The sequence below is a fragment of the Microcaecilia unicolor genome, chromosome 8, assembly GCF_901765095.1.
Source record: "Microcaecilia unicolor chromosome 8, aMicUni1.1, whole genome shotgun sequence".
Taxonomy (NCBI): domain Eukaryota; kingdom Metazoa; phylum Chordata; class Amphibia; order Gymnophiona; family Siphonopidae; genus Microcaecilia; species Microcaecilia unicolor.
In genome coordinates this window covers 172,855,708-172,877,306 of record NC_044038.1, presented here as the reverse complement: position 1 = coordinate 172,877,306, position 21,599 = coordinate 172,855,708, and the positions used below count along the sequence as shown (strand labels likewise).

General features: G+C 43.1%; 1 protein-coding gene across 1 annotated transcript in view; it reads left to right on the top strand.

Moving 5' to 3' along the window:
- Positions 1 to 21,599, top strand: part of LOC115476388 (solute carrier family 22 member 4-like) — a 54,872-nt gene that overhangs the window by 20,789 nt on the left and 12,484 nt on the right. The window contains exons 2-5 of the mRNA XM_030212751.1: positions 4,110 to 4,213; positions 6,588 to 6,742; positions 9,689 to 9,860; positions 18,479 to 18,605. Of these exons, the coding sequence (XP_030068611.1) occupies positions 4,110 to 4,213; positions 6,588 to 6,742; positions 9,689 to 9,860; positions 18,479 to 18,605 (558 nt within the window). The remainder of the gene's footprint in view (positions 1 to 4,109; positions 4,214 to 6,587; positions 6,743 to 9,688; positions 9,861 to 18,478; positions 18,606 to 21,599) is intronic.

The following is a 21,599-nucleotide window of genomic DNA, read 5'->3' as shown; positions in this document are numbered from 1 at the left end:
AAAAGTGTTTTCACACTAGTATAACAAGCTAAAAAGGGCTCAGATTTCCAATATAACATGTACATAAGTGTTGCCATACTGGGACAGACCGAAGGGCCATCAAGTCCAGCATCCTGTTTCCAACAGTGGCCAGTCCAGGTTGCAAGCACCTGGCAAGATTCCAAAACACTACAATACATTTTATGTTGCTTATCCTAGAAATAAGCAGTGGATTTTCCCCAAGTTCATCTTAATGGCTTATGTACTTTTAGGAAGCTATCCAAATGTTTTTTAAACCCTGCTAATCTAACTGCTTTTACCACTTTCTCTGGCAGTGAATTCCAGAGTTTAATTACATGTTGAGTGAAGAAATATTTCAGAAAGCCTAGTTCTCAAGAATATATAGTAGCTTCATCAGTCTTGAATTATACAGTACTAGTAAAAAAAAAAAAAAGGCCTGTTTCTGTGAGAAATGAAACGGGCGCTAGCAAGGTTTTCCTCAGAGTGTGAGCGAGAGATGGAGTGTGTGATGAAACAGGTGGTAGCAAGTGTGTGCCAGGGTGGCCCCCTTCCCTCCCTCTTCCCTGCCTGCCAGATGCAAGTGTTAGTGTGTGCGAGTGGGTGTGTGTGGGAATGAGAGTGCGTGCCAGTGCCTGGCAGCCTGCCTGCCAAGGGGCTTCCATCCCTCTGCCTCTCTCCCCACCTTGTACTCCTCCTGCAGCTTTCCCTGCCACTTGATTGGCGTTATTGGGTACTCCTCCCCCTGCCTGCTAGCACTGATGTTTCCCTGCATGCCTGGCTGCCAAGGGGCCTCTCCCCTTTGCCTCTCTCCCCACCTCGTAGTGCTCCTGCACCCCTTTGTGGGACTTGATCGGCGTTATTTCGATTCCTCCCCCTGCCTGCTAGCACTGAGCTGTTTTACTCCTGCTCGTCCGGTGTCCTGTTGTGTTTTTTTTTTTTTTTTTTTTTTTTTTTTTTTTGGAGGGTGGGAGCTTGGGGATCGCGGCAGTGGGGCCAGGTGTTTGGACGGTAGGGTCGGGAGGGCAGCGTCGGTGGTCAGCTGTTTTGCGGAGGACGGCAGCATCGGGAGGGCGCAGGTGGCTCGTTTTTTGTAGGGCTGCAGCGTAGGGATGGTGGCGGATCAGCTGTTCGGACGGCACTCCTCCCCCTGCGTAGGTCGCTGTTTGTCGCTATGCGTCGAGGGGGGTGGAGGATCTGTGTAGGTCGCTGTTTGTCAGTGTGCGTGGGGGGGTGGAGCGTCGGAGGGCGGTGGAACTGGGGATTCGTTGTCATAGCCCCGCCCTCGACGTCATGTTCGGATGCGAGGGCGGGGCAGACACTCATGGGGAAAAATTTTGGTCTCTGCCACTTCAAAAACGGAAGTGGCAGCTTCATTGAGAACATTGGTGGTGTGAATTATGTGCGGAAGGGGCGTGGCTGAGGGTGGGTCTATGGGTGAGAGTGAGTGGTGCATGAGTGACAGTGAGTGTCCCTGCCACAGAGTGAGCTTCAGAATGTTTCAGGTGAGATTTATATAAATTAAGATGTGAAGAACCAAAAGGAATGAATTTTTGTCTGAGGCTTTCCTATGATGATCTTGACCTTCTCACAAATTTTAATTAAAATTACTACTGGGAAAAGACTCATTGTGAAATAAGTCCATTTTTACACTTGCGTACAATGAATTGATAAAATATAAAGCTTTAAAGAGAAGACAAAAAACTGTTTTGAATCCTTTTCAGAAAGACGGCAGCCAAAGTTCACTTTTCAAGGACTTTGGCAATTTTATTCCATCATTCCACTGCAGTTACTCAGAAAACCTTCTTTTGCCAAGATTACATTTGTATTACATCTTTAGCAGGATAGACAAAACAAATTTCTGTGAGAGGAATCAGAAAGGCAGTTTGGCCATGCACTGTGTATTCGCTCAAATAGTAAAACAGGAGTCTGGGTTTTTTACTACTACTATTTAACATTTCTATAGTGCTACAAGGCATACGCAGTGCTGTACACCATACACAAAAAAAGAAGGTCCCTGCTCAAAGAGCTTACAATCTAGATAAGACAGGTAAACAGAACAATTAAGGGAATAAATAGGTGAGGGTAAAGGACAGGGCAAATTTTTTTACATCTTTTAAAAAGTCAGAACTAGTCATTTTTAAAAATTCAGCAGCCAATGCAACTCCCGTAATAAAAGTGCTGTAATTAGAGAATGGGATGGGGGACAGAGCCCACAGGGATGGGAACAAACTTTTGCCAGTGTAATTTTCTACTTTGAAGCCTGTTAATGAACTGCACTGTTGTTTGTTTGATGCCTACAAAGAGATTTTTATTTTATTTTTTTTTATTTTTTTTAAATTTAAACAAGCAAACATACTGGCCACAACTAGCAAAATTTTCATGGGGGATCCTGTACATCCTGCTACCAGCACATTTTCTAAGAAGACATTTTCTATTGCAGGAAGGACTGTGGAAGACAGGAGAAATAGACTGCATCCTGAGAAGGTGGTTGACTTATTCATCCACAGATTAAAAAATCATAACGTTGCTTCATAGGGCATATTTCTCCCCTCTAGGGCATACAGACGGGTTATATTTTGTACCCCTGGACATTTTAACAGGGTGGATTCCTTGGGTAGTAGAAATCAGTTGTTATAGCTGCTCATTTGTTGTTGTTGTTTTCTATTTGTAATTTATACACAACATTTGCACAGCATATTGTTCCTTTTTATACTTTTAATAAAAAGATTTAAATATAAAATCATAAGTGTTCAAGGCTTCTGGGGACGGAGACAGAACCCGTGGGGAAAACCTTGTCCCTGTGTCATTCTCTAGTGCCTGTACTCTCACTTTTTCCCTGACCAATTTTAAGTATCTAGCTAACACTTTTGCACAACTTGGGAGTTTTCTAGCTAACTTACCTACACAACCCCCATACCACGCATTACAATAGTATAAAGAACTTAATATCGTCAATTGAAATATTATTCTAAAAAAAACTCTATTCTAGAAACGTGTGCAATTTCTTCACTGTACTCAAATCGGTGTATATACCCGATGGATTACTTATGCAATCTGATGCTGACCCACACTGCTTTCCAGATTTTGAGGGAGGAGACACGAGGTAAATATGTATCACAACAGTATGTTAATTATCTGTTTATAGAGTGCAAAATTATTTTATATATCAAAAATCACAGGCTCAGCCCTCGGTCTCGTATTGTGTGAACAGCACTTAGCAGTACACTAACAGCCCAAAGCTACAGGAACCACTACCAATCATTGGGTCTGAATCCACAATGCTTAAAAAAAAAAAAATCAATGGCACAGCCCTTTGGACTGGTTTGTTGCAGGGGCGTACTGACCATATGGGCACAAGGGCCCTGGGGCTGTGGGGGGCCCAGTGTTTCCCTCCCACGTGCCTGATATGCGACGCCCTGTCTTCTCTCCCTTCTGCGCTCCTGTCCCCAACCCCTCCCCCTTCATAGGTGGAGGCACCATCAATGGAGGAAAGGGGAAATGTACCCTTAATGTCACACTGTAAATGTACACTTTCCAACGTATTGATTTCTACAGCAGTTGATACACTAGCTGATAATATGGTGCTTTACCTCCTCTTCCAAATTCTGGATTTTTACAGTGACTTTTTGGTTATGATTTTGGGTTTTTTGGTGGGGTTTTTTTTTGGGGGGGGGGGGCGGGGTGGTTGTTTTCCCAGTTTCTCATCTGTGTCTGCACCAATTTGTTTCCACAAATCAACTATACTAAGTCAATGTAGAGAAGGAAGATGAATTGTGGGGGAGGGGGATTTTAGCTGGGCCCTAATAATGTATGTAGCCAAAGACACATTAGCCAAATTAGCTAGATAAGTTAATAAACAAATCAAGAGCTTTGCATTTATCAAAAAAGCTCTTTTTAGTTTTCAGCCCAGCTAATTTAGGGGCCTATGTACTGTTTGTTCTTTGTCTCAGAAGAATCTGTAGGGCATAGAGCTCTCTGTTACCAGTACAGTGCTCTAGCTTTTATGAATGATTTGTTTCAAGAATGGTACATTGTACTTATTCTTTGCTTTGAATCATGGATGTATGATCTTTGAATATTCACAAGTCTTTCATGTTTCTGTTTTACAGTGGGATATTGTGTGTGATGACAACTGGAAAGAACCTCTAACTACCTCTTTATTTTTTGTGGGTGTTCTTATCGGATCCTTTACGTCAGGACAACTGTCGGACAGGTATGATATAAACGCAGTGCTCTTATAGTCTATAAAATAAACATCTCGAAAGATTATTTTCACACAGAAAAAGAAGAGTTGTGAAGGAAGGAAATTCCAGAGTGTGGGGGCTGCTCTGAGAAGACTCGCAGGTTGGTATCCCATTGCACAATCTCTTTTGATGAAGGTACAGATAGTGATGCTTAGAGGTCTCGAGGTCTGTAGAGAGCTAACTTATTCGTTTACCCTGGCCAATTTTGTCGGAGGACTTTGAAAATCAGAGTTTTAAATTTTAGCCCTGTAAGGTACTGGTATCCAGTGTAGTTTTTGCAGGAAGGGTGTGATGTGGTCCCACTGTTTGCGGCCTTTTTGGATTTAATAGCTCCTTTTTAAAAACTAAGTCTAGTTTTAGAAGTAAGAATAATCCATGGTTCTCGGAGAAGTCGTGGGATGTAAAATGAGAATGTCGCCTATTAAAATGAGCATGGCGGAACAATGGTGACTTAAGCTTGAAGAAAGGTTGGAAGGTCTCTTCATGACAAAAATCAATTACAAAGAGATCTTATTCAGCTTTGATAGGCATAGAAAGGCCTAATCTAGCTAAAATGTTTCAATTAATGAAAAGTTTAACCACCTGTTCCAGTAGGATCCTGCTGATTATTCAACAATATACTTATCAATCTTTTCAAGAAATATCTAGTCATTTGTCAACGTTCCCAGGCTTTGAACAACCAGGCGTGAACTCTGGAACAATGTGAGCCCTTGGCCTACTGTCGGCGAGCGGCAGCAGGAGGCAACCCCCCCCCCCCCCCCCAAGCAAGACTAGGCAGGATTCAGGATGCACTTGGCTTGGCTAGAGTCAGATACTGGAACAAGCTTGACTGGACAGGAACCGGATTCTGGAACAAGCTTGGCTTGACTGGACTGGAACCAAATGCTGGAACGGACTTGGCTTGGCTGGATAGGAACCGGATACTGGAACAAGCTTGGCTTGGCTGGACAGGAACCGGATACTGGAACAAGCTTGGCTTGGCTGGAACAGGATTCAGGATACTCAGACAAGGCAGACACAAGCAGGGTAGGGCTGAAGCTAAGGACAAACAGGGTAATACAGGGAACTAAAGCTGAGGATGGGTAGGGCAGAGACGCACACAGCAAGGAACTGAAGCTAAGAACAAACAAGACAAGAACTATGGCTGAAGCTAAGGTAGAGGGGACTAGAACAAGCAAGGCAGACTAGGCAGGACACAAAGCTGAGCCACACAGACAAACAGAACTATGGCTGAAGCTAAGGTAGAGGGGACTAGAACAAGCAAGGCAGACTAGGCAGGACACACAGCAAACAGACAAACAGAACTAAGGCTAAAGGCAGAAGTGTGCACAGGCACTACAATAAGAGGACAAGACACAGGAGTGCGCACAGACTAGAACAAAGCAGAAATGCTACTGCACACGGACTAACCTGGGGACCTTTGGCATTGCAAAGGCCTTGATGAAAGTGAACCACTTCCTTATAACAGGACAGAGGCAGGAAATACACAGAACCCAAAGTGAGGCTTGGAACACACAGGACAAACACAACAATATAGATAGAAGCCAGCTCATGAGCTGACCAGCAGAAAAGGTGAGTTGAAAGAGGGGTCACACTCGTGACACACTTTTTTTGGGTGGCCCTGTATGGTCGCTTTCTCTTCCCGCAAGGCCTCAGGGGAGATAATCACTAGGTCATTAAATTCTCACTGCCCAGGTACACAAAATTTAGATTTTGAGCCCTCTAGGGACTGAGAAAATACCTGCATATAATTACTGTGCTTCATATGTTTAATAGCGCTGTAGAAATTAGTAGTAGTAATTAGGGGAGGGTCCACTGGGCATGCACTCTCAGGTCCCAAGAGCCAGCAGTGTAGTTGAACAATATGTGCTAAATCCTTGTACTCAGGAGCTTCAGGTTTGCCACAGACCCTGGGGGTAGTTAATGCGGAATCTTGCTACTACTTGAGATTCTGCCAGGTACTATTAACCTGGCTTGACCATTGTTGGAAATGGGGTACTGGGCTAGAAGGACATTTGGTCTGACCTTGTATAGCAGTTATGGTTGTGGGGGAAAGGGGATTTAGCTTCTTTATCTGACTCTCTTTGGGGACACGTTATGCCCACAGTGAAGATAAAACTCTCTGTAAAGTAAATATAAATTATAAAAAGAAATCTTACTTCGTACATCTCTGAAACACATTCAGTAGGAGATTAAAGGCTGGCTTCACTAAGGCTTTTCTCTCATCCTATGCCTTTATGATAAGTCCTTGAGAAATGTGACCCTAAATGTTGTGCTGTACCTCATCTACTGTTTATTTTTATAACTCTATGGTTTGTTCATTTGCCTGACTTTTTCTTATAGGTTTGGCCGGAAGAAGATCCTATTTGCCACCATGGCGGTACAAACGGGCTTTAGTTTCATCCAGGTCTTCTCCACGAGTTGGGAGATGTTTACTGTGTTGTTTGTCATAGTGGGCATGGGACAGATCTCCAACTATGTGGCAGCTTTCATACTTGGTAAGGTTCATTTCCATTTTACTAAACCATGACTCACAGTTTTTTTTTTTTTTTAATCAGTGCTTTGAGCGGTGCTATGCTGAAGAGCATATATAATTAAAGCTTTATCAAATGTAAAAATCTTGCTTGTTGAGGACAAGTACCTTGTTTTAAAGCTTGCGTGCAAAGTTCATTTCTTAATCTCTGTAACTTCTTAGAGTAAGAGATTAAGATAAGTTATGGATATTTTGATATTAAAAGTGGCTGCCGAAAATATAAAGCTGAACATTTAGTTTGAAGCTGAAGCAGAGGTGTAGCCAGAACTCGACGGGAGGGCCAGAGCCCAAGGTGGAGGAGGGGAGCACATTTTGGCCTGCCACCCTCCCGCCGTCGCTTCTGCCTCCTCGCTGCCCCAACCCCCGCCAGCTAAAGCATTTGTCCTGCTTTCAGCATCGTGCACAGCGCTGAACAACAGGATAGGGTGCCAGCAATGTAAGAACAGCGTGGGACAGACGCCTTAGCTGGTGGGTGTTGGGGACCCCCGCCAGCCAAACCAGGGGCACCAGAGCCAGTTTGAGGAGGCCCAGGCACCTGTGGGCCCCCTCTGTAACTGCACCACTGAGCTGAAGACTGGCTGAGTCCTGGTGTGAAACGAGTTGCCACCAAGATTTCTTCACAGTTCATTGTTTACACACACTGTTTGAATTGCAAGAGAAGGGTTGTATGAGTATGTTCTTGGCAGGTTGACCATAGGAGCCGACTCTGTGGGAGCTTGAGCACCCCCAATATTGAGAAAATTCCTTGTGTGTGTCCATGGAAGGGTTATTTCCACTGGGCTTAGCACCCCCAATAATTTTGAAAAGTTAGCTCCTATGAGGTTGACTGCCCATTTCCATCTGAGAGCATGGCGGGGCAGTGCACTGACCAGTCCTACCTAGTTTCTTTACTTCTCGTTTCCTGTATTGGTAATGTTTGTTTTATATATAGTCTTCTGCTTTATCCCTGGATTCTATAAAGATCACAATTCTGAGTCATGCATGCATGCAGGAGAGTGGAGGAGTGGCCTAGTGGTTAGAGTGGTGGACTTTGGTCCTGGGGAACTGGGTTTGATTCCCACTGCAGGCACAGGCAGCTCCCTTGTGACTCTGGGCAAGTCACTTAACCCTCCATTGCCCCATGTAAGCCGCATTGAGCCTGCCATGAGTGGGAAAGCGCGGGGTACAAATGTAATAAAAAAAAAAAACTCCAATAGGTTAAGAAGCAATTAAGTCAAACTATTGACTTCAATTGGGATTTGCACACACAACTCCCTGCGTGCTACTCTAAAACACAGCTCACACAAATCCCATAGGGCACAACCCAAAAGACAGGCAGGGGTATTTTGACAATTTGTGTAGTGTGTTATACAGTTCCGTGGAAGTGCACCAGGATTTACACCAGTTTTCAGCTGGTGGAGGTTGTCGCAGATTTGAAAACAGTTGCGAGTTAGTGGCACTATTATATTTTTAAGTGCTGAAAGTTGTTGGCTTATTTTTAAGTAAAAGCTATTACATTTCAATAAAATTGAAGGATGATTCAAAAAGCTCAATAAGGGATTGATGAAGATTTGCACATTGTCGCTCTGGAAACTCCAGTTAAAGCTGTGTTGATCCTGTGAACACTGATCCTTTTAGGAACATTATATGTTGAAAAGATGCTGTTACACCATGTGAAGTAACTGGTGAAATTTACAAAGGAAAGTTAATTTGTGAAAATTGCATATACTTGCTAAGGTATTGTGTGTAAGGATATAGATGCTTGGGATAATTACAATAATTAAGATAGTTTTGATGTCCCTGCACATTAAGTAATTTGGTCCCATCTATTAGATTTATTCATTATAAAAACAGGTCTAGACCAAAACGTGAAGTTTTCATTTCAATTATGGTTGTAAAATGTCAGTGTTTAGACACGCCCTAATCTTGTCTTTGAAACGCCCCGACATGCCCCCTTATTTGGATATATTACAGATGAAATGTGTAGATAAATGTTTGCAAAATAGGTGTTGAAAATAACTAATTAGGACTTTTTGAGAAGAAATCTGTCCAAATGATGCTTTATAACACTTTTTTTGGGGGGGGGGGGGGGGGGGGGTTCCAACACTTTTTTTCTCTTTCGAAAATGAGCCCCTATGTAATGTTGTAAGTCTAAGTACTTTGAAAATACCCCTCTAAATTTTTCCCTTGGGCCTCTTGACAGCCCCCAATACTATTTTTGAAGTGTCTCATGGTGGTGGCATCCCACATGCACAAACAAGGACATCTAGTATTCCTGTACCTGGATGACAGGCTTCTAGTAGTTCAGATAGTCACAGGCCTTTTTTAACCTCTGGAATTTATCAACTTTCAAAATTCCACCATACATCTAGCCATCTTTTCCTTCATAGAAATGGTCTTGGACACTATCCAGTCCAAAGCCTTTCTTCTAGAAGACAGGATCCAGCTGCTGATGATAGAGGTTCATGTAGTAGTCAGTGCCCAAGGTCGCAGCCAGAGAGTACTTGAGATGCTGGGGAACACGGCCATGGCTGTTCATGCCATTCCCTTAGCCCATTTAAAAATGTGACATCCTCAACGTGATTAGCGCTCCCAACATCTTTCCTTAATACTTGACCCACCTTCTCAGCTGTGCCTTTGCACCATGGCAGCATCAGTCCTGACACTGGAGACCTCAAACCAAGGGTGGGAAACTCATCTCAACAATCAACATTCACAGGGAATGTGGTCAAGATACGAGAATCCTCTTCATAGTAACAATATATATTTTTTTAAATGCATATCCCCATCAAGTAGAGAAGTTTTCAGTATAGCCACAATGAATATAGAAGAGACAAGTCTTTTGGATTGCATCATGCATATATGGTAGCAAATCTCTCTCTCTCTCGAATTTAGAATGCAGATTTTTTTTTCTATTCTCTGTTTTGAACAGGATCAGAAATTCTTGGCAAATCTGCTCGAATAGTGTACTCAACATTGGGAGTTTGCATATTTTTTGCAATTGGTTATATGCTGCTGCCCTTGATTGCTTACTTCATCAGGGACTGGAGGATGCTGCTTCTGGCTCTTACCGTACCTGGTATGCTCTGCATTCCACTCTGGTGGTGAGTTTAATAGCTGATATTCAGTTTGTACAGTTCTTCCATATTTGTCTGTTGGACTTGCTAATTGCAGTATTGTTAACTTATCTGTATCGAATGTGAAGTGTGTTTTTTATCTGTAGACTATAAGGAACATATGAAGTACCACTCGGGATACCTAGCTCTGTTGGTCATCTAACAAACTTTAATGGAGAAATCCATGTCCAGTTGCTCATTCCCAGAAATCTCTGGCTCTGACTAATAATTTGGTTTGATTTATTGTGTTGGGTACACTCCCTCTTGCAATAAACATCAAGGCAGTTTGCAACATCTTCATATTAAAAAAAAAAAAAACCACAAATGAAATCAAACATAACAGCAAATCAGTTGACCCTTAATGATAAAATTGCATAAGAAGCTATGCTGTCGGATTGTTGTGAAATAGAAAATATCCCTCATTCCCAAAGGCAAGGGTGTAGACGCCTAAAAGCTGTCTTTCAGGTCCCCGATAGAAAGGAAAGTCATAACCTTTTCTGTGAGAATCCCAGTGGCCACAATGTCTCATACTGATTAATGTAGCTAACAATAATGAATGGAATGATCATGTTGATTTTAAAAATTAAAAACCCAATCAGTTTTTTTTTTTTTAACTGGGCAATGCTGTTAAATTATCAGTTCTGACTGCCCCAGCACAACCCAGGGTAGAGTCAGGTGAACCCAGAAGTTGTGGGCACCAGTGATATTCACATAGCTAACTGGACAAGTAGGACCTCTTAAATAGCAGTCTTAACCTTGCTCTGTTAACTACCCAGGTACAGCACTGAATGTTGGCGGATCCTCATAACTTTTGGGCAGCTACAGTGACCATGATGTTTAGTGCCCCTGCCCAGATACAGCCCTGCATGGAGTATCCAGGTCTAATCTGGCAGGCAGTGGTCAATGTTTATAAAAACAGTGACCTGGAAGTGTGAAGTACAAGTGCTCGGGAGTTGTGCTGATTGGAATTAAATTATGAGACCAATGTGGGGATTTGTAACTTTTAAGGCTGTGTTGAAGGTTATCTGTTAATCATTGTCACTTAGCCAAACTCCCTAGCTGCCTTAGGTTTATTATTTTTTTTAGTTCATCCTTATCCAGGGTGGATTACAATAATAAAATATACAAAAAAACAATATGATCAAAATGTATCATAAATACATCACTTAAACAAAAAGTCTCTTAGGTGCTTCTGAAACGATAGCTTGCAGGTCTCACATTTTGTTCCTTGATTAGGTGACTTGGAATCCATGAAAATCTATTCTAAAATTTTAGAGCCGGGGTCCACAGCCCAGCCTGATTTTCAGGATTTCCACAATGAAATATGTATGAGATCTATTTTGCATTCACTATTTCCATTGTATGCAAATAGATCTCATACCTATTCATTGTAGAAATTCTGAAAACCAGACTGGATTGTGGACCTCAAGGACCCGGCTTCAGAAAACATTGATTTAGTAAACTTTATGGCCAGATGTATTAAATGTTTTCTCTTTTTTTTTTTTGTGGTGATGGGAAAATGCCTAGGGCATAGGCCTCTTGGCTTACGTTTCTGGATTATCTGACTACCCAGTAATCCTGGTGCATGAGTTTTTGTTAAAGATAAATCTTTGCAGCTTCTCTGGCTTTATAATTCTGCTATTGGGTTTTGCATCCTGCCTCTTCCTCTTTTCCAACCCTAGCTAGAACTGCTTTACAGTTACAAGTTACTGTCATCAAAGTGGCTACCCCTGCCAGCTTTGGAGGTCGGTAAAACCTGAAATAGATTCCCAGGCAAGTCTGCATGCCAGAAGTCAGCTGGTTCTGGGAATGCTACAGAGACACTGTTCAGTGCCTGAATGGGGAGGGAGTCCATATCCCTAATGATGATGCTCGATCACCAGATTGAGATCACGATTGCAGGGTTCCAAGAGGACTGTTGCTGCAATGACTGGACCATGCAAGTTGGGAAGGGGATGTAAAGAAAAGGTTGCTGGGTAATTGTGAATGAAGGCTTCTGTTTAGCGGCATTGTTATTGTTTTGGGTAGTCTTTATTTATTTATTTTTGTTTCAGAGCAATGTCATTGAGATTGTGCACTCTTTCCTGATCACGTATGCATTTCAGGAAAGAGTGCCCAGTTATCAGCAAACAAAAGCACAAAATGTTGAGGTTTTTTTCCTGCTCATTTTAATTTCTTAATGACATGGAATGTGTCATTAACATTTCCTATGCTGTTGCAAATGACAACCCATCCCTATCTGGCACTGTAGGTCCAACAGACTGGTTCTACTTGACAGGTCATTAAAATGTTCTCATTTATAGATGCGGGTTTGGTGCCATTTGCTCATCAAGTGGCTCTGAGAAAATCACTTTTGATGTTTGGCTTTAGTACACCCGTTTTTTAGTAGTAGCTGAAAGTGAGTTACATTCAGGCATGCTAGGTATTTCCTTGTCCCTGATGGTCCCACATTCTAATTTTGTACCTGAGGCAATGGAAGGGTTAAGCAGCTTGCCCAAGGTCACAAGGAGCAGGAGAGGATTTGAAATCTGCTCCCCTGGATGTCAAGCCCGGTGCTCTATCCACTCCTTTTACTCTTTGCTTTCCTTAATTATTTCTGTGCTTAACGTGTGTTTTAACTGTCTCGCCTCTGTTTCAGCACAGGGATTTCTCATTTGTCAGTCTCTGTATTTGTGAAGCATTTTGGGAAGAAATTAGTGGAAGAATGTTTAAATCTATGCCAAGGTCTCTGAAGCACTGACATAGTACCAGGTGGTTTTTTGTTGTTGAATGATTAGTATTGAGTCTAATTATCTACATGGAGGATCTGCCATGAATCGAGGCAGCGTGAACTTTGAAGCACAAGGCATTTCTGTAGAAAGTCTTTCTGCCAAATTCATACAGCATGAACCAAAAAAAAAAAAAAGCAGCTTAAGAGCCAATAAAGCTACAATCGCAGATTTGGGCACACGAGTTACCGAATACTGCCATTTGGGGGGCCCTTTTTATTAAGCAGCGGTACGTCCCCTGCAGGATTACTGCGCACCTTCAGAAGTTACTGCAAGAGTCCAGTGGTAGTTCTACCCCAGCACGCTCCATTTCTGGTGCTGCAAAGAGATTTATTCTATTTTTGTAGCACCAGTATGTACCTGGTGGTAATATGGCAGTGCCACGCACTGCCTGGTTATCGCTGGGTTAGCACAGGAGCCCCTACTGCAACCTCAGTGGGTGGTAGTAAGTGTTCCCCCTGAAATGGCTGCGCGGTAAGTGGTTCACTTACCACATGGCCATTTCTTCTAAAAAAAAAAAAAAAAAGACTGCCTTTTATCCGCTGCGGTAAGAGAGCCTCGGGGCACGTTAAAAACATGCTGACGCTAGCACAGACCCCTTTATACCGCAGCTTAGTAAAACAATTGACCTTAAGTACCAATAACCCTTAAGTGGCATTAATTGACACTAATTTGCAGTCATGTGACTGCATTTAGACGCTATTCACAACACAGGACGTACACATGGATGGGTCAGGGGTGTGTCTCGCAGTTGCACTCATAAATTATGGAATATTTACGCAACTGCCAGCTTTAGACATGACTATTTACACCAGCCTTTAACTTGGCGCAAGTGCTCTTGCCTAAAGTTTGGTGTGTGTATGCCGACTTGCGCTCTCTTCTATAACAAATTTCATGTACGTTTACCGTTATAGAATTGACGCTCACCCCTGGATTTTATATATCGCACCTAAAAATCCACACGGAAAACATTTCCACCTAACAAATGGCTAGAAAGGTAAGGAGGGGTGACAAAAATTTCTTCAGGTATATTAGTGAAAAGAGAATGACTGACTAAAAAGGGAATTGTGAGACTAAAAGATACTGCAAACCGCTATGTAGAAAATGATGAAGAAAAGGCAAATTTGCTAAATAGATACTTTTGTTCTGTTTTTACTGAAGAAAATCTGGGAGAAGGACCACGATGGACTGGCAAAAGTTCATTTGAGAATGGAGTGGATATAGCACCGTTCACGGAAGAGAGTGTGTATCAACAGCTAGAAAAACTAAAGGTGGACAAAGCCATGGGACCAGATGGGATCCACCCCAGGATATTGAGGGAGCTCAGAGAGGTTCTGGCGGGTCCTCTTAAAGATTTGTGTAATAAATCCTTAGAAATGGGAGAGGTTCCGAGGGATTGGAGAACGGCGGAGGTGGTCCCGCTTCACAAAAGTGGTGATAGGGAAGAAGCTGGAAAGTACAGGCCGGTAAGCCTCACTTCGATTATTGGAAAAGTAATGGAAGCGATGCTGAAGGAAAGGATAGTGAATTTCCTGGAAGAAAATGAGTTGCAAGATCCGAGACAACATGGTTTTACCAAAGGGAAATCATGCCAAACGAATCTCATTGAATTCTTTGGGTGACCGGAGAATTGAACCGTGGATGTGCTATAGATGTAATCTACTTAGATTTCAGCAAGGCTTTTGACACGGTTCCCCACAGGCGGCTCTTAAATAAACTGGATGGGCTGAAGATAGGACCCAAAGTGGTGAACTGGATTAGGAACTGGTTGACGGACAGGCGCCAGAGGGTGGTGGTGAATGGAGTTCGCTCGCAGGAGGGAAAGGTGAGTAGTGGAGTGCCTCAGGGATCGGTGCTGGGGCCGATTCTGTTCAATATATTTGTGAGTGACATTGACGAAGGGTTAGAAGGTAAAGTTTGCCTATTTGCGGATGATACTAAGATTTGTAACACAGTGGACACCCCGGAGGGCGTGGAAAACATGAAAAAGGATCTGAAAAAGCTAGAAGAATGGTCTAAGGTTTGGCAACTAAAATTCAATGCGAAGAAGTGCAAAGTGATGCACTTAGGGAGTAGAAATCCAAGAGAGGCAAAATGTGTTAGGCGGTGAGAGTCTGCTAGGTACGGATGGGGAGAAGGATCTTGGGGTCATAGTATCTGAGGATCTGAAGGCGATGAAACAGTGTGACAAGGTGGTGGCCGTAGCTAGAAGGATACTAGGCTGTATAGAGAGAGGTGTGACCAGCAGAAGAAAAGAGGTGTTGATGCCCCTGTACAAGTCGTTGGTGAGGCCCCACCTGGAGTATTGTGTTCAGTTTTGGAGGCCGTATCTTGCTAAGGATCTAAAAAGAATTGAAGCGGTGCAAAGAAAAGCTACGAGGATGGTATGGGATTTGCGTTACAAGACATATGAGGAGAGACTTGCAGACCTGAACATGTATACCCTGGAGGAAAGAAGAAACAGGGGTGATATGATACAGACGTTCAAATATTTGAAAGGTATTAATCCGCAAACAGACCTTTTCCGGAGATGGGAAGGTGGTAGAACGAGAGGGCATGAAATGAGATTGAAGGGGGGCAGACTCAAGAAGAATGTCAGGAAGTATTTTTTCATGGAGAGGGTGGTGGATGCTTGGAATGCCCTCCCGCGGGAGGTGGTGGAGATGAAAACGGTAACGGAATTCAAACATGCGTGGGATAAACATAAAGGAATCCTGTGCAGAAGGAAGGGATCCTCAGAAGCTTAGCCTAGAATGGGTGGTAGAGCTGGTGGTTGGGAGGCGGGGCTAGTGCTGGGCAGACTTATACAGTCTGTGCTAGGGCTGGTGGTTGGGAGGCGAGATTAGTGCTGGGCAGACATACGGTCTGTGCTGGGGCTGGTGGTTGGGCGGCGGGGATAGTGCTGGGCAGACTTATAAGGTCTGTGCCAGAGCTGGTGGTGGGAGGCGGGACTGGTAGTTGGGAGGTGGGGATAGTGCTGGGCAGACTTATAGGGTCTGTGCCAGAGCTGGTGGTTGGGAGGCGGGGATAGGGCTGGCCAGACTTATACGGTCTGTGCACTGAAGAGGACAGTACAAATAAAAAAAAAAGTAGCACATATGAATTTATCTTCTTGGGCAGACTGGATGGACCATGCAGGTCTCTTTCTGCCGTCATCTACTATGTTTACTATATTTAACCGTATTCTATAGGCGCGGTATATAGAATATACATGTAGTTGATATCCTAGCGCCTAAATCTGCGCACTCCATTAATGGTGTTTGTATTGAGAGTATCATGGCGTAAACATGGCGTAAATCCCAGCATGTAGACCATATTCTATAACAGTATATGTAAAATTTGGAACGCCCACAAAACTCCCATATCCACACCCCCTTTTTTTTTTTTTTTTTTGTTACATTTGTACCCCGTGCTTTTCCCACTCATGGCAGGCTCAATGCAGTTTATAAGGGGCAATGGAGGGTTAAGTGACTTGCCTAGAGTCACAAGGAGCTGCCTGTGCCTGAAGTGGGAATCGAACTCAGTTCCTCAGTTCCCCAGGACCAAAGTCCACCACCCTAACCATTGCATGCCTTAAAATTTAGGTGCTCTGCATTACAGAAAATGCTTAGCAATTTGTGTGCATAAATTCTAATTGTCAATTAGTGCTCATTATTGCTTAAGTGCTGTTAACGTTGATTGGCTTGTTAAGCTAATTATGCGCGGTATTATCTGCTTGGATTTTGGCATGGAACACTAGGTGCGCTATGTAGAATCTGAGGGTTAGTACCTATATTTTTCACACCTGATTTTGTTGCACTTGCTTGAATCTACCCTTAAATACCTATCATGGCGATTGAACCTCTGCTTTTCTTTCTGTGGCATTGTTTATAAGTTGTACTGTGATGGCATAAAATGTAATAACAGGGTATTAATAAAAGAGGCTCAAGGATACCAAGCAACAAAGTAGACTTAGGAAGTATTGTTTCCAGGCAATATTCAGCCTGTGGTAGGCAGCATTTTTTTTTTAAACATTGTCCAGTACAAATATTCAGTGCTATGCATCTGGTCTGGGCTTCCAAAATGGTATTTTTGAATAATGTCCACGCCTGATTTAGTGCTCTAACCTTAGCAGTCGATCCTTTTAGCTTCTTTTTAACCATTTTCCTCATTTTAGTATAGTTGCCCTTTTGAAAATTTAAATGAAGCTACAGTACATTTTCTTTACGGGTTCATCCCAGATAGTAACTCAGACTTGATCAAGTTATGATCACTGTTTCTCAGGGGACCCAAACACCGCCACCTCTCGCACTATGCCCTGCATGTCACCAAGGACCAGATCCAAAATGGCTCCCCCTCTTTTCGGTTCTAGATATAACTGCTCCAAGAAGCAGTTTTATCTAGAAATTGTATGTCCCTGGCACTCCCTGATGTAACACTTTATAATACTGGGGTAGTTACACACATTATTATAGTATTTTCCAGCTTTCGTAATCTCTCAACATTTCTGCATCTGTCCATTCTGTCCCGATGGACAGTAATACAGCCCTACAAGAATACTCCTACCCTTCACACATGGAATTTCTATCCATAATGATTCGACGTTGCTATCTGTTTCATGTGGAATGTTTATTTTATTTGACTTGATGATTCCCTTTTTAACATATAGCGCAATCACCCCCTCCAATTTAATCCTCTCTATCATTGCGATACAATTTGTACCCTGTTAACACAGTGTCCCATTGATTTGTCCTCTTTCCACCAAGTCTCTGAGATGCCTATTATATCTACCTCATCTCTCCCATCTTATTCTTTAGGCACTTTAAATTGTGTTGTTTTTTTTTTTTTTCCTTATCTACAAGCTGCTTAGAAGTTGAAGGGAATAATGTGCATCCTTTATCCTGCTCTCTCATTAAGCAGATCTGGCTTACTTTCAGCATTGTTAAAACTTCTGTACTGGGATAATGTCCTGTTTTAATAGTATCCTTTAAGGATACTCCACACCAAACCATGCCCTTCTGGGCAACTGTTGCGCCCCCCCCCCCCCCCCCCCCCCCCCCGTTCTAGTTTAAAAGCTGTGCTGTTCTATCTGCTTCTTAAAATTAGTGCCAGCAGCTTAGTTCCATCCTAGTTAAGGTGAAGCCCTTCCTTTCGGAACAGTCTCCCCCTTTCCCAAAATGTCACCCAGTTTTACAAATCTAAATCCTGCACCATTGTCGCAACCGTGCATTGAGACTTCGGAGCTCTGCCTGCCTGCCTTTTGGGTCCTGCGCCTAGAACGAGGAGCATTTTTGAAAATGCTAACCTGAAGGATCTGGACTTCAGCTTTCTACCTAAGAGCCTAAATTTTTTGGCTTCCAGAATCTCGCTCCCACTTTTTCCTGTGTCATTGGTACCCAGCTCCTCCCCAGCACTATCTTAAGATCCTGTGGTGCATTTTAAATTGCATCATTTGAAAACCCTCAGGAGTTTCAAATTTTAGTACTTACTTTCTTTTATTATTCTGTACTATGCTGATGCAATTTTCTTGTAAAGGTTGAAGCTGTAAACATGATATCGATAAGCCTGTTAAATCTCAGTGATTGGCACTACGTAAAGAAATCGTTGGTGTTTATGAAATCTGCAGGTATTCAGCAGTCTAGATTTTGGTTTCGGTTCTAATAGACTTTTTATTTCTGTTATTCCTTATATTAAGTTATTTGAATTATTGTACCTATCATGAACACCTTTCATTTAATCAGTAATAGGGCTCCTCAGGCAAGACAATAGTTTCATCATAATTATTCACATTTCTATGGTTTGTTTGGATGATACAGGGGCCCCTGAACAGGACTTAATTATTTTAAACTTTTATTGTAGGATTATTCCTGAATCTCCTCAGTGGCTGATTTCTCAGGGTAGGATTGAGGAAGCGGAGATCATCATTCGAAAGGCTGCAAAAATGAATTCTATTGCTCCACCAACTGTCCTATTTGATCCAATGAAGGTATTTTCTAGTGATTTGCTTTGGTTTATTAATGTACATTGATCTGTTGATATGTTAAACATGGAAAGTAACACGGATTGCAATATAGCAGAGAGAAGCGTGAGCCACATCAGATGACAATTACATTTTCATCAGGATTTTGTTAAAAATAAGTTACATAAGTATTGCCATACTGGGAAAGACCAAAGGTTCACCAAGCCCAGCATCTTGTTTCCAACAGTGGCCAATCCAGGTCACAAATACCTGGCAAGATCCCAAAAAAGTACAAAACATTTTACACTGCTTATCCCAGAAATGGTGGATTTTTCCGAAGTCCATTTAATAATGGTCTATGGACTTTTCCTTTAGGAAGCAGTCCAAACCTTTTTTAAACTCCACTAAGCTAACAGCCTTTTACCACATTCTCTGGCAGGTTGACAAACCTAAGCAAGCAAGACTATTCTCAACAACCACCATTGGCCTGGTGGGGGGGGAGCCATGTATTAGTTATTCATAAATTTTCTGTTTTACTTGCAGTAGTATTTCCCAACCTAGTCCCTGGAAGCACACTGCTCTGGTTGACAGGATTTGCAGTCAATTTGAGTGAGGTCTATCTGAATTCATCGGTGGCCCAGTATATACAAATGTCTTGAATACCAGACTAGCTGACTGTGCCTGAAAGTCAGTGTTTTGATTTTAAGAATCCACTTATTCAGAAATTTGAACCGTTTTGGCCCTTGCTATGATCCAAATGATGCACATCTTAAACCAGGAGATGAAGGCCCCAAGCTTTATCTTTGCAAATAAAAGAGAACCTGATGATGTACATTAAGGCTGACATAGTTCACCATCAATTTCTCCCTTAAAATATTACCCTCCAATGGTGCATGAGTTGGGGGAAGTAATGAGTAGTTCCTATCACCTCATCCTAGGAGCAAGAAAGGGTTTTAATGGGAACACCCATCTTAATTGCCCTATCTTATAATAGGTTTCAACTAAGTTGTGTATGATTGGGTGGATTGAAACGTCCCATCAACAGGATCGGAAAGAAGCAGAGAGATCACGGATGCCTGTCAAAGTGCCTTGATCAGACAAATGATGATGGAACCCACAAGGGAAAGGGTGATGCTAGATCTGGTTGGGTGCCTACCTAGGCAGTGGTGGTCATCACACAATATTTGTTTTTTGATATTTAGAACAAAAGCAGAAAGTACTGGATTTCAGACATGCTGATTTTTGGTAAAATGGGGAAAACTTGAAGAAGGAACTGATGGTATGGGGAGGCATAAGAGAAGTGAAAGGCCAGTGGTCCAAGCTTAATGCTGCTATAAATATGGCAACAGATATTTTATACAAGGAAAGTAAACAAAGGAAACAGGAAGCTAATATAGTTCTACAAACAAACAGCCGAAAAGAGGCTGCGTTCAAGAAATACAGAAGAACGCAACAAGAGGATCACAGAAAAGATTACCAGATTAAACTCAAAGAAGCAAAGAGGGAAATACAGCTAGCAAAAGCACAGGCGGAAGAAAAATGGCTAAAATGTAAAGGGAGGTGACAAGATCTTTTTCACATATATTGGGGGAAGGAGAAAGGCTAGGAGTGAAAGATCCTGAGAAGCAGCTATGTAGAGAGTGATGAAGATAAAGCAAAATTGCTAAAGAAATATTTCTCTTCAGTGTTCACAGAAGAAAATCCCGGAAAAGGACTGTGGTCAGCTGCCAAGGGTATATCTGGGAATGGAAGAGTTGTTATAAACAACTTGAAAAACCTGAAAGTGGACAAAGCTATGAGTCCAGATAGAATACATCCCAGAATAGTGAGGGAGCTTAGAGAAATCCTAGTGGGACCTCTTAAGGGTTTATTTAATAGATAGGAGAGCCAGGGCCGTGCCGATGGCGGTAAGCGGGGTAAGCGCCGCAGGGGGGCGCCCACCTCTGGAGGGTGCTGCGGGGGGGCGCCCACCTCTGGAGGGCGCCGCCGAGGCCTTTAAATCTTTTACCTGGTCGCAGCAGCGTCAGTGAAAGCGCTGCCGACGTCTCCCTTCCCTTGCACTCATTGGTTCCCTCAGTGTCCTGCCTTCTTCTGACGTCAGAAGAAGGCTGACACTGAGGGAACCAAGAGCGCGAAGGGAAGGGAGACGTCGGCAGCGCTCCGCTTTCACTGACGCTGCTGCGACCGGAAGTAAAATTTAAAGGCCCCAGGGCACGGAGGAAAGAGCAGAGAAGCATGGATGGGAGGGCAGCAGCAGGGCCCAGGGAGAGGACAAATTTCTGGGAGGGGAGAGGAGAGAGGAGGATTGCTAGCTATGGATGCAGCAGGGAAGGGCAGAGAGGGACAAGGATGGACATTGGGGCCCAGGGAGAGGACAATTTGCTGGAAATGGAGGGGAGAGAGGAGGATTGCTGGCTATGGATGGAGGAGGGAAGGGCAGAGAGGGACAAGGATGGACATGGGGGCCCAGGGAGAGGACAAATTGCTGGAAATGGGGAGGGGAGAGAGGAGGAGGGAAGGGCAGAGAGGGACAAGGATGGACGTGGATGGGAGGACAGGACCCAGGGAGAGAGGAGAAATTGCTGGAAATGGATATAGAGCAAGAAATGAAGAAGAAAGGAGGAAAGTAAAGAAATAAATGGAAAGGAAGCCCTGGAAATGGAGTTAAGAGGACAGATAGCAGCAGACTCAGATAATAGGCCAGCATGATCGGAAAAAGAAAGTCACCAGACAAAGGTAGAAAAAAAACATTTTATTTTCATTTTAGCGTTTGGAATATGTCCACTTTGAGAATTTACATCTGCTATCTTATTTTGCAATGTATAGCAATTTGTTTCTAAGAATATTGCTGACAATTCCTGTCAGTGTAGCAAGTGGTGAGCGATCATTTTCACGGGGGGGGGGGGGGGGTGGGGGGGGCGCCAACTGATAGTCTGCAGGGGGGCGCCAGAGACCCTAGGCACAGCCCTGAGGAGAGTTTTTTGCAGGATTGGAGACAAGCGGATGTGGTCCCTCGTCACG